This window comes from Narcine bancroftii, chromosome 5, assembly GCF_036971445.1.
Source record: "Narcine bancroftii isolate sNarBan1 chromosome 5, sNarBan1.hap1, whole genome shotgun sequence".
Classification (NCBI taxonomy): domain Eukaryota; kingdom Metazoa; phylum Chordata; class Chondrichthyes; order Torpediniformes; family Narcinidae; genus Narcine; species Narcine bancroftii.
In genome coordinates this window covers 49921542-49934736 of record NC_091473.1, presented here as the reverse complement: position 1 = coordinate 49934736, position 13195 = coordinate 49921542, and the positions used below count along the sequence as shown (strand labels likewise).

General features: G+C 42.7%; 1 protein-coding gene across 9 annotated transcripts in view; it reads right to left on the bottom strand.

Annotated features, from left to right (window-relative positions):
• The window catches only part of abtb1 (ankyrin repeat and BTB (POZ) domain containing 1), a 135876-nt gene extending 122681 nt beyond the window's left edge, over positions 1-13195 (bottom strand). For 5 of the 9 annotated variants that reach the window (XM_069937381.1, XM_069937382.1, XM_069937377.1 and 2 more), the window contains exon 1: positions 12691-13194. In XM_069937381.1, coding sequence (XP_069793482.1) covers positions 12691-12746 — 56 coding nt within the window. In that variant the 5' untranslated portion in view covers positions 12747-13194. Of the gene's footprint in view, positions 1-12690 lie in introns of all 9 variants that reach the window. The other 4 variants (XM_069937372.1, XM_069937376.1, XM_069937373.1 and 1 more) reach the window with 2 other exon arrangements.

Genomic DNA, 13195 nt, shown 5'->3' with positions numbered 1-13195 from the left:
AACTATCCTGTTATTTCTACTCTGGCTAGCTCATGGCACCTGTAATAATCCAGAGATTATTATCCTTGCAGTCCTACTCCTCAATTTATTTCCTAGCTCTCTAAATTTATCTTGTAGGACATCCCACTTTTTTCCTATATCTTTGGTACCAGTATGGATCACGACAACTGGCTGTTCACCCTCCCCTTTCAGAATGTCCTGCAGCCGCTCCGAGACATCCTTGACCCTTGCACCCGGGAGGCAACACACCATCCAGGAGTCCCGCTGCAGCCACAGAAACTTCTGTCTATACCCCTGACAACCAAATCCTCCATGACTATTGCCCTACCAATATTTTTCCTGCTCATTTTGCACAGCAAAGCCACTCACGATGCCATGATCCCAGCTACTGCTGCCTTCTCCTGGTGGGTCATCTCCTCCAACAATATCGAAAACAGCATATCTGTTTTGGAGAGTGATAACTGCAGGAGACTCCTGCACTATCTTCCTGTTACTTCTCTTAATGTTGTTCACCCAGTCCCTAATCCTTCTCTATCCTCTGAAATCGTGGAGTGACCAATTCACTAACAGTGCAATCCACCAGAATCTCAGCATCCTGGATGCACCAAAGGGAGTCCACGCACAGCTCCAGTGCCGTTATCCTTTCTGTAGTTGGGTGACTAAAACTGCACACAATGCTCCAAATTTGGCCTCACCAATGTCTGATACACCTTTGACATAACTTGCGAACTCCTTCACTCAATACTTTGATTTCTGGAGGTATTCTATCCTCAGTGTACCACAAGACAAAGTACACGATGTTACAAGAAGGCCAAGATGGCAAAAGATTTTTTTTAAAACCACCCTATCTACCTGTGATGCCACTTTCAAGGAATTATGTATTTGTATTCCCAGATTCCCCCAGTTCTACTGCAATTCTCAGTGTCCTACCATTTACTGGGTTTGTCCTACTTTGGTTTGTCCTTCCAAAGTGCAAAACCTCACACTTCTCTGTATTAAAATGCCATCTGCCATTTTACAGCCCATTTTCCAGCTGGTCCAAATCCTTCTACAGCTTTGAAAGTCTTCCTCGCTGTCCACTACTCCTCAAATCTTTGTGTCGTAGAAGACTAAGTTTGGCATGGCCCCCTTATCCCTCAACAACTGTACCAGCAAAAGTATACTCGCTGAGTGCATCACCATATGGAATGCAACTGCTCTGCTCAAAAATCAGAAGCCTCAAAATGGTGAACAATGCCCAGAATATCAAGCAAACATTCCCACCATCAAATTCACTTACATCTCCCACTGCCAAGAAAAGCCAGCCAACATACAAAAGGATCCATCCTACCCCCCCCCCCTCCCCCCAACACACACACACTCTTCTCCCATTGGGGAGAAAGCTAATAAGTGGAAAATCATGCACCAATGGGTTTGAAAAAGTTTTTTTTTCCCTGGAGCCATTGTTCAAGTTTATTATCATCTGATTGTACATCCACAACCTGACAAAATAACATCTTCTAAACTATGGTACGTGCACAAAAAACACATAATACTGTACATAATGATCGCATAAATAATCAAACTAAATATATATGTAACTATTTGGGGTAATTGTCACAGTTACAGGATACTGTTATCAGTCTCAAGTCTGTGGGAAGAACTATTTCCCAGCCTGGCAGTCATGATTTTAATCCTCCTGTACTTTCTCCTTAATGTTAGTGGGTTGAAGATACTGCACCGGTGCGGACAGAGATTCAGGCTCATGAATGAATACCACATCAGTGTTCTCATGCTGCCCCTGCTCTGTATTAATTAAACGTTTCACTATAACACTTTAATCTGTAATTGTACTCCTGCCGTCCAACTTTGTATAGTTGTACAAATGTTAAAGCTGACTTGCCATAGAAGAACCTTTCTTAACTATTCCAGCTGTAATGTGACAATAAATATGAACTTCAAAACAGAATGACCAAGTGGAAAGTATGGGCTCGTGGGAGTAGCTATGTTTTCTTAAACACTGCTAGTATGGGCTCAGGAAGTTGAATGGCCTCCTTCATCCCTCACTTCCAGATTCCCCCACCCAGGGAAGGATTTGATCTGGTCCAGCTCTCTCCGAATCTCGTGTTTTAAATCAGATCTCATCCTTCTTAAAAAGTTTCCAAGTTCAGTGACTTGTAATTTTTTTTATTCCAAAGTAAACTGCATAAACCCCTAATACTTCAAGTAACTTTGCTTTTTTTTTATTTTAATTTAAGATTCTTTAAAATTATTGGTAAATTATGATTTGGTGTAGCGGGCCGAATTGCCACACCAGTTGTCCGACACAAAATGGCGCAGCCCCCCTTCCCTTCTGAGGAGAAGCCCACGGTTGGCGACACACATTTCCCAGTGGACAGCGCCACTTCCATGTTGCATGCTGCTGGATTGGGAGTGATGCCACGACTCGCTGGCATCACTTCCTAAGGCCAGCGCAACCATCACAGGAAGAGGGCAATCTCCTCCAGCAGCGCAAGGAATTCAAAATAAATTTCAGTTCACATCATGCTGTGTGGATCGGTAGCACTGCAGTTAGAAGACGCTACAGTAGTGACCCCAACAGTTTCAATGTCTTTGGAACCCACCTTGAATGGGACAAAATGCAGGATACTGCTATCGTTACAGTCGCAACGGCTGCGACCAACACTGTGGGCATTCATTTGCTGCCCTTCTGGACAAATCAGCCCAGGAATTAATTACAACTGGCCAAGTCACAGTTCCAGATTAGAGGCATTGTCTCGGAGAACACCAAGTTCTGGCACGTCGTCAGTGCTCTAGACACTCCTACTGCAGCAGGTCCTTTGTGGAAAATCCTCCTATGGAGCGTTTCCTCCTCGATTCCCTGGAACTCAGCCAACGTGAGCACACAATCCACATCCTGAATATGCAAGGCCTGGGTGATAGGAATCCCTCCGAGCTCATGCACAAAATGGTGGCCTTAGCAAACACACACACAAACTGTTTCTTGTTCAAGGCCCTGTTCCTCTCCATTTCCTTGGCAATATCCAACATGGATTTCAGCGCTCCACAACTGGTAGCCAAAGAGGCAGACAAACTTTTCCGCACCCCGCAACAGAGCTCCATACATGTGCAATCAATCTACACAGTCGGCGCGATCGGTTCAGCCCCCCACCGTAATGTAACATGCTCTCAGTGTGATTACTGATTCTACCACTGCAGATGGGGCCATAATGCCCGGCAGTGCATCCCTTCATTCTTGTACCACAACACCAAGTCAAGCGCAGCAGTAGGAAATGGACAGGTCAGCTGCTAATAGTGGCCTCCCCTACCTCAGAGACCAGTGAACAAAGTGGGATTTCCGAGTTGACACAGCCTCATTCCACCGACGTATTTCGAACTTAAACACAATCCCAAAGGCCTTCCCCTGCAGGCAGCCAATGGTTTCTCCATTCTGAATTTCAGAACCTTCTTGGTCACAATCCACACTGCAGACACTATTTTCCACTGAAAGTATACAATTGCATCTGTGGGACAAGTCCTACTCGGAACAGATTTCCTCCAGGCACACAAACTCCTGGTGGACATGAACAGATGCCGTTTGGTCAACGTTACCACGTTCCAGTCATATCTCCTCACTCTATGTAAACATTCCTTTCAGACGTTAGGAATCTGGGCCATAATGAATATGCCATCCTACTGGCTGAGTACCTGTCACTGATGGCGCCCAACCTCCACGACGCTAAACCAGCACATGGCATGGAGTACCAGGGGGCCCCCAGTGTAAGCACGGGCACAGTGCAGGACAAACTCCTTCAAGCCAAGACCATGTTGGCTGCCATGGAAGAGTTGGGTATAGTCCGCCACTCAAAAAGCCCCTGGTGTCCCCACTGAACATGGTCCAGAAGAACTTCAGCAGTTGGTGCTCATGTGGTGACTACAGGCAGATAGCCCACCCCACACATCCAAGAGGCTCCAGGGCTTCCAGATCTTTTCAAAGGTGGACCACGTTAGATTCCAGTGCATCCTAACAATGACCTGAAAATGGCCATTATTACACCTTTCAGCCTTTGAGTTCCTTTGGATGCCTTTGGGTCTAAAGAATGCAGCCCAGGCATTTCAGCATCTCATTGACGTGGTTGGCTGGGAGTTCGATTTCATCTTCTTCTACCTGGGTGAATTTCTCATCGCCAGCCCTGACGCCAGCACACTCAGGACGCACCTGACTCGCCTTTCCAACAGGTTGAAGGAGTTCGGATTCACGGTGAACCTGGCTAAATGCCAGTTCGGTCTGGAATCTATTGATTTCTTGGGACACCGTATCAGCCGAGAGGAGGCCACACTGCTGCTGCATAAGCTGGAAGTCATCCAACGTTTTCCCAGGCCAAGCACAATCAAAGCCTACAAGAATTCCTAGGGATGGTGAACTTCTATCATCGTTTCCTCCCGGGAGTGGCTAACCTCATGCAACCCCAATTCGACCTCATCAAACTCAGTGACAAAGTTCTCCAGTGGACACACGAAACTGTGGAAACATTCCAGGCAACCAAAGCAGCACTGGTGGAGGCCACATCTTTGGTCCATCCAGACTCCTCCTTCCCCCTGGCCCTTACAACAGACACATCGGACAGAGCGGTCTGCTCAATACTGGAGCAGTGGGTTGATGAACAGTGGTGCCCCCCGGCTTTCTTCAGCACCAGAACTCAAGTACAGTGCGTTCGACCACGAACTGTTGGCCCTGTGCCTGGCAATATGACATTTCCAGTACAAGTCAGGAGGAAGAGTTTTTGTCGCCTCACCTAAGCACTCAGCAAGGTTTCGGACCCATGGTTGGCGAGGCAACAACGACACCTCTCCTACATTTCCGAGTATATAACAGACATTCACCATGTCACAGGCAAATCCAATGTTGTGGCTGACGCACTGTCCAGACCGGCCATCACCACTGCCTCAGGAGGGCTCGATGTTGCTCAGCCAGCCAAAGACCAAGCAGAGGATGAGGACATCCAGGCCTACCGGACTGCCATTACCAACCTAAAGGTTAACGATTTCTGTCCTTCACCGGGGAGTCTGGCTTTACTGTGCGACATGCCCACAAGCTTCCCCAGATCCGTACTACCCACGACCTGACAATGGCAGGTGTTCAACCAAATACATGGTCTGTCACCAACCTTGAAAAGGTCCAAGGTCCGCCTGCTATCTGACAAGTTCATGTGGCACAGCCTCTGCCGCGATACAACACTAAGACTTGTTTGCACTGCCAATGCACCAAAGTGCACAGATATGCCAAGGCCCCTCTCCAGAGCTTCGATTTTCAATTCTAAGACATAATAAAATATTGATTAATGTGTTTCAGGGAGCTTGTGCTGTTGTATATTCAAAATGAGCAGACCAAGCAAGCAAAAGGTTCATCAATATTCAGTGGAGTTCTTGAAGTTTGGGTTTCTACCTGCTGTACACAATGAATGTGCAACTTTTTGCCTATTATGCCAATAGATTTTAACAAATTAATCAAAGCAGGCTGTCTTGAAGCTCTTTTGAGGGTAAAACTTCCTAACCATGTCAATTTGAAAGTGGAATATTAAATCACTGAAAATAGATCAAAAAATAATTTCATTATTCGCTGCGCAAACTACAGCCCTAAATTGTACCCTTGAAACTAGCTATGAAATTTTTCTGCTGATAGCAAAACATGGGAAGAATCATACAATTGGAGAGGAACTGATTAAACCTGCAATATCACGGTTTCTCAAAATAGTTTTGAAAAGGATGACAAAGATGTCCGAGGAATCCCATTGAGTAATAGTACTGTCTGTAACAGAATAGGTGACATGGGTCAAGATGTTGAAAAACAGCTTATTGAGAAGTTGAAATCACAAAAGTTCTCAATACAACTGGATGAATCTATTGTATGGGACAGTGAGGCTCTGTTATTGGCATACATCTAAGATATTAATCAGGAAGAGTTTCAAGAAGAGGTGTAATTTTGTGAATTACTGCAAGCTCAAAAATTATTTGGATGAAAATGAAATACCAAAAGGAAACATTGCATCTTGTGCTGCGGATGATGCACCTGTTATGATGGTTTTTTTAAAAAAAGCAGGATGTTTAAAATTAATGAAGGGTGAAAAGCCAAAGATGTTGGTTGTGCATTGCGTTATCCACTGAGAAAACTTAGTTGCCAAGAAAGTTTCCCCTGTTTTACATGAGATACTGCATCTGTGATCAAGTGTATCAATGCCATCAAAGCTAATGCCAAATGTGAACATCTTTTTAAGCAGTTTTGTGTCGATAAAAATGCAGTACATGTGAGATTACTGCTTCACACTGAAGTAAGGTGGTTGTCAAAGGGAAACTGGTTTAAGAGGTTTATGGATCTCCTCAGCGAGTCTTTGAAGAACAAACCTGAAATGAAGCTCTTGCTAACAACAGATGGCAAAGCTTACGCGAGTTAGTTGACGGACATTTTTTGAGAAACGAAGTACATTGAACAAGGAACTCCAAGTAGCAAATACAACACTCATTAATGCAAAAAGAAAGCTATTTGGATTCATGACACTTCTTGAATTATGCCACAGAATATTTCTGTAAGAAATTTCAGTCAACTCTATTGGTTGAATAAGTGTGAGGTAACTAATGCTGCTACAAACCTCCTTGTTGACCATTTGAAAATGTTGGTTACCAACTTCAATGATAGATTTTGTGATTTAAGGGCAATCGATTTCCCCTCTTGGTTAACTCAGCCACTGCTGGTGGACTTATCTGAAGTTCCAGTGCAATACTAAGAGGACTTATCCGAGTTGCAACATGATGAATCTGAAAATTCTGTTCAAAGTGAAAGGAACCGTGATGTGGCTGTCTAACGAGATTGAAAAGAAATACCCAAACTCAACTACTTTAGCAAGGGAACTATTGACACATTTTCCATCATCTTATTTAGTAGAATGTGGCTTCAGTGTTTTTAGTGATTTGCTACAAGCTAAGAGAAACCAACTCGAAATTACAAAACGTGGAGAGTTAAGGTTGAAATTAATAAAATTAGTTCCTTGAATAAAAAAATTTTTTGGCAAGGCTCTCACTGAAGTGGCGACAATTGTTGAACGTGTGTTTGAGATGGTTGACATATTGAAGTAGTAGTTGAATATGAAATGTGTTCCAGTGTATTCCTGACCTTAATTGCTTCAAAATACACTTGCAGTAATTGAAACTTCTTTTGCTAATGGTGGTCCATATATTTTTTTGAAAAATTCTAGTGGAGCCTAGGGCACAAAAGGTTGAGAACCACTGTATTAGAGTTTACAAACAGCATGCATAAAGTAGCAGAAAATATCTGCCTAACATTCACCATTACTTCTGTGAAAAAAATTGCATTTATAAGTGACTTGTCATGATACGCAGTTTTCTGAGAGAACTTGTCACAAGGTTGACCAGTTAATAATCATACACAAGCCTCATTAAACTGAATGAGGTATGCTACAAAAGCTATCCTGACAGATGCTCCTTTTAGACCATTGTAGATTTTTACAAGAGGGTTCCAAGATTGTAAAACAAACACTTAATACACTTACTGGAGAGTTCATCAAAATGTAATACCTCAATTAAAGGTTTAGATCTCGGCATTTTGCCTACACTGCATCTAATCATACCATCATGCAGCTAGACCAGCTTCTAGAAAATTATCTGCTGTACCTCCCAGATGGAGCAGGAATTCACATCTTCATAATTCAAGGTCTAATCACAAGTATAAACTTGCATTACTGATGGGAACATCTTTGTCATAACTCTGACATCCCAAACTTTCCCTAGCAGAATCCAAAGATTTGTTCTTGCTTGTTCAGAAAATATTGGAGCAAGGGACAAGATCCTGACCTCTGTGATGGAGTGAATTAGAAGCAAAAATGAGAGGTTGTTTCCACTGACAGCTGAGACTAGAACTAGAAAGCATGGCCTCAAGATTCAGTGATGAGGAGGAACTGCACCTCCTAGACAGTAGTGAATCTGTGGAATTCTATGCCAGTGAAGCAGTAGAGGCTGCCTCATTAAAGACACAAGATAGATTTTTTGAAATAAAGGAATCGAGGGTTATTGAGAACCAGTAGATAAGCGGATCCAATTCCGCAGCAAGATCTGCCATGATCTTATTGACTAGCAGAACAGGCTCCAAGGGCAAGAAACATTTATAAACTTTTAGAAAGTAATTACAACCTTCCCAGAAGGTTTCCTTTGATAAGATTAAAAGAGCATGGGAGCATGATCTACAATTTTATATCTCAGATAAAAATTGGATTTGATTCTTAAATTAGTTAACATTCCTTCACTAGGTGCTCAACATTCTGTTATTCAGTTCAAGGTTGTGCATTGGACGTATGTCAAAAGACAAATTATCCCATATATTTCCTGATCAAAATCCCCGATGTGACAAATGTAACAATGGGGTAAGTTCTGGTCTTGTTGAGCTTTTGAACCTTATTGGAGGGATATTTTTCTTTTTTTGTCAATAACATTACATGTTAATCTTAAACCTAATCCTTTAATGGTTTGTTTGGAGTGTTAGATGATATTAATCAGCTATTTTCTTCATCTAACCATCAAGTCATACTATTTACAACTCTTATGGAATGAAGAGCTATCCTAGATAAAAAGATCCAGTTCCACCCACTAGTACTCATGACTTGCCTTAATTTAGAAAAGATCAGGTATTCTGTGTTCGATGCTAACGCTAATTTTCATAACATCTGGATTCCCCCTATGGACTATTTTTGTTCTCATTACATCTGCTAATCGTGATCATTGAATGGATTTATTTATGCACATGGTTTTTCCCTCAGTTAGTCAGATTCAGCAGAATTACCTTTAAATTTTATGTCAAAACATCCCAGTTATTTTTTGGTAGGGGACTAGTTATTTTTTTGTTTTTTTTTGCATTGTTGCATTGGGAAGAAGTATTATTTTATTTTTTTAAATGTACTTATATTCTCCACATTTGGTAACCTTGTGTTCTTTACACAATGTGTGCTTGTTCTATAAAACTCAATAAAAAGATTGAAAGGGAAAGAAAGTAACCTAAAAATTAAAATCCCGCAAGAAATAACAAACTAAAATCATTAAATTAAAAACACTAAACAGAAACAAGCAATTGGCTTGGATGTGATCCTCCGAGAATTGTGGATCATAAAGGGAGATTGCTTAACCCAGTGTGTCCATGCCAGCCAAAAATAGACTTTGGGCGATGTCATTTCTCACTGTCCACATATAGCATTTCAAATACTCAAAGGAATAATTTTTTTTATTAAGTCTAGTGAGACTTTCTACAACCTCAGTTCAGTCAGTACCTTCACTGAGTGAAATCAACCTTGCCAATAAATGCCAGGAACTCGGAAGTTTGATTCATATTTACAAAAGAAATAGGAGCAAGAGTAGGGCATCTGACCTGTTAAGCCTGCTCCACCATTCAACATGATCATGGCTGATCTGATGATAGGTTCAACTCCACCTACCTGCCTTTTCCCCCAATATCCCTTAATTCCCGTACTATATAAAAATCTATCCAACCTTGTCAAATATATTTACTGAGGTCACCTCCACTGCTTCAATGGGCAGCAAATTCCCACAGATTCATCAGCTTCTGAGAAAAGCAGTTCCCCCTCATCTCTGTTCTAAATTTACCACCTTGAATCTTGAGGCTGCGTCCCCTAGTTCAGGTCTCCCCTACCAATCAAAACAACTTGCCTACCTCAATTTTACCTATGCCTTTCATAATTTTACATGTTTCTATAGGTTCCCCTCTCATGCTTCTAAAATCCAGCAAGTACATTCCCAGACGACTCTATCTCTCCTCATAGGCCAACCTCTTCATCCCTGGAATCAACCCGGTGAAGCTCCTCTGCACTGCCTCCAAAGCCAGTGCATCCTTTCTCAAGTAAGGAGAGCAGGACTGCACAAAGTACTCCAGATGCAGTCTCAACAGTACCTTGTACATTTGCAGTATAACTTCTCTACTCCTAAATTCAATCCCTCTAGCAATGAAGGTCAATGTCCATTTGCCTTCTTGATAGCCTGCTGTACCTGCAAACCAACCTTTTGCGATTCAGACACAAGCCCTCCTAAGTCCTTATGCACAAGTAACAGACATATGTTAATCGTCAATTTAATGTTAAACTATATTTCTCATATACAAATGTCTTAGTAGATGTATTCTTAGTTTGGGTGGTTACGGGGCACAAAGACAATACATTAGCATTTTAAACAGATATAGTTCTTTGAAATAGAAGACAGAAGCCAGTTTGAGATGAAAATAGATGCTGATTGAAGTTAGAGTCAAGAAGATGAAAAGGATTTATGATGGTTCTTGAGATATTGGAAACAATAGGTGTTATTTCAGAAGCACCTGTATAAACACATGGTCATTTTAGTTCTGAAGAAAGCAGACTTCTTGGAGACATAAGTGGACTTAAATGCTTTTAGCACATTCATGTCAAAAGACCTTATGAGGTTCAAAGACAGAAATGATGTCACATGAGAAATGGGAGAAATATATTATCGAAATGAAAGACAAAGAGTTCAGTTCAGTTTGGAGAGTACAGAAATCAAAACCCTGTAATACAGGGGTTGAAACCTCGTGAAAGACAGGGCTGAGTTACAGTAACCAGAATTGGTGCTGTTGTTTGTGTTCCTCCTGTGAAAAGGGGAACACGGAATCAGTGGCTTTTGAAATAAGGAAGACCACTTCATTATCTCTTTGGAAAAGAGGAAATATTTCTACTGGGTCCATTTTTGTATGGCCACTTCATTTAACCCTTGTCTGGGTTTGTGAATTCATTATAGAAGAATACAGCCACATTGTGAACAAAGAGGCCTTAAGATATGATGTTTAAAAGCACTTTATAATTATTTCTGAACTGAAAATTTAAGACCTTCATGCAAGACTAAAATGATGCTGAACTTTTAAAGATCATCTTTTCAGAGTGGGACTTCAATTACACATATATACACACACACACACTTGTGCATAGCCAGGTAAAATTTAGAGATAAGTAAGAAATGTTATATTGTTAATAGTTTCAAAAAACTTACTATTTTGAATTTACCATTGTCTGAATTATCCATGGCTGTTCCTGTGTTAGTGCTAACAAAGTCCATTTAGTCCCAAAAATAATTTAAAAGGTTGTTAGTTTGTAACACACATCAGAATGCTGCAATCACTTGCTCTTCAAATAATTTTCAGATCTTCCATTTTTCCTTCCAAAATGGGTAACTTCACATTTACCAACATTGTACTCCATCCACCAGACCCTTGCCCATTCACTTAACTTATCTATCTCTCTGCATCAGCAAACTTAGATACACTACACTCTGACCCCTCTTCCAGATCATTTATGTGTAATGTGAAAGTTACAGGTCCAGCACTGACCCCTGCAGCACCCTGCTCACAACCAATTGCCAAACAGAAAAACACCCCTGCACCTCAATTCTCTGCTTTCTATTGGTTATCCAATCCTCTGCCCATGCTAATACATCACTCCCAATTCCATGCATGCTAATATGATCACTGAATTCCATGGGAAGTGTCCAGTTGCTGGGAAATGGCCAGCAGAACCCCAAAACTTACCATCAGAAAGTGCAGCACAATCCATGCCACCATGGACTGAGTAAACCAATGCCCAAAATTGGCATTTGTCACCAACAATCACAGTCACATGTATGACATATCAATTCACTACCTACCTATGTTAAGGGTATTTATTAAGATCTTGACTCCAAAATAATGAAAGGCATTTATCTTCACCCACTTTACTCCCTGCTTCCACAAGTCCATACACTTGCTCACCCCATTACCATTATAATTTTCTCTCTCACAACCTCTCATACTTCTAAATTCCAGTACAGTCCCAGACGACTCAATCTCTCCTCATAAGCCAACCCCTTCATCCCTGGAATTAACCTGGTGAACCTCCTCTGTGCCACCTCCAAAGCTTGAGGAGAGCAGAACAGAGGAGCACAGAGTACTCCAGAACTGCACCTTTGCTCCTTTCTCCATAAATCATCCTATGCTGTATCTGCTCCCCAAACTTTCCATCCCATATTATGCCATCTCAATTAGGTTCCAAATGTAGCCATCTCACCTGGGTATGGATTTCTCCCTTCCTGCCCCACACACATTGCTCCATTGCAGTGACAGTGCTCACACTAAACATCCGAGACTCTCATTAGTACAAAACAATATTTTCATAGATAAATTATCTATAATACTTTATATCTACAAAAATAAATATAACACTTGTCCTGCCTAAGTATTACTCGACTGAATGTTTGTTATGTCTGGTTGTGTGTCTGCATATTTTTGCGCTGAGGACCAGGGAACACTGTTTTATCCGAATGTACTTGGACAATCAGATGGCAATAAAGTTGACCTGAATCTTGACCCACAATAACCCCACTCAACTCTCCCCAACCAGCCCCGCCCCCATCAACACCCCGCCCTAACCTCCCCAAATCCCACCCTCCGCTGACCCCTCAACTGACCAACTCCCCAACATGCCAACGACCCCAAGTGTTACATTGGACGGACACCTCTACCACCCCGCCACCCCCCCCCCCATTCCCTACTCCACCTTTCCCGTGCTTCCGACCAGCCTGATGATTCCCATCCTGCTTATTGCTCTTCTTTCCCTCTCCTGCCGCTGTCCTCGTCCCTGGTCCCCAACCAAATCTCACCGCACTCTGGAGAGTTCCCCCTTCCTGCAGCTAGTAAACAGTTCGCTGGTGTCCATCTCTCACGGCCGCCGGAGCTCCGATTCGATGCATCGACCTGACATCCCGTAGGCCTGTCGTATTATTGTTTATGAGTCACTAGGTGGCTTCAGGAGGCGGTGCTCTCGGGGTAAACACAGCTCACCGCCGCAACCCGCCCAACACAGCGCCGCCTCGAGCCAGAAGCCGGAACTTGACAGCGCCGTTGCTCTCCAAGCCGCTCGTCACAGCGCCGCCGCCGGCTCGGCGGAGGCATGGGTCGTCCCGCCGTAAACCGCCATTCACACCGCCATCGCCACTCAAGCGGAGCAAAAAGGACCTCCCCATTCCACGACACGCGTGCTTGGAGGGACCTCCAATCATCACAGCGCCATCGACGTAAGTTGCACGATACAGCGCCTCCGCCACTCCGGAGGGATACAAAGTTCCTCCACCCACCGTAAACCAACTGCCACAGTCGTTCAGAATC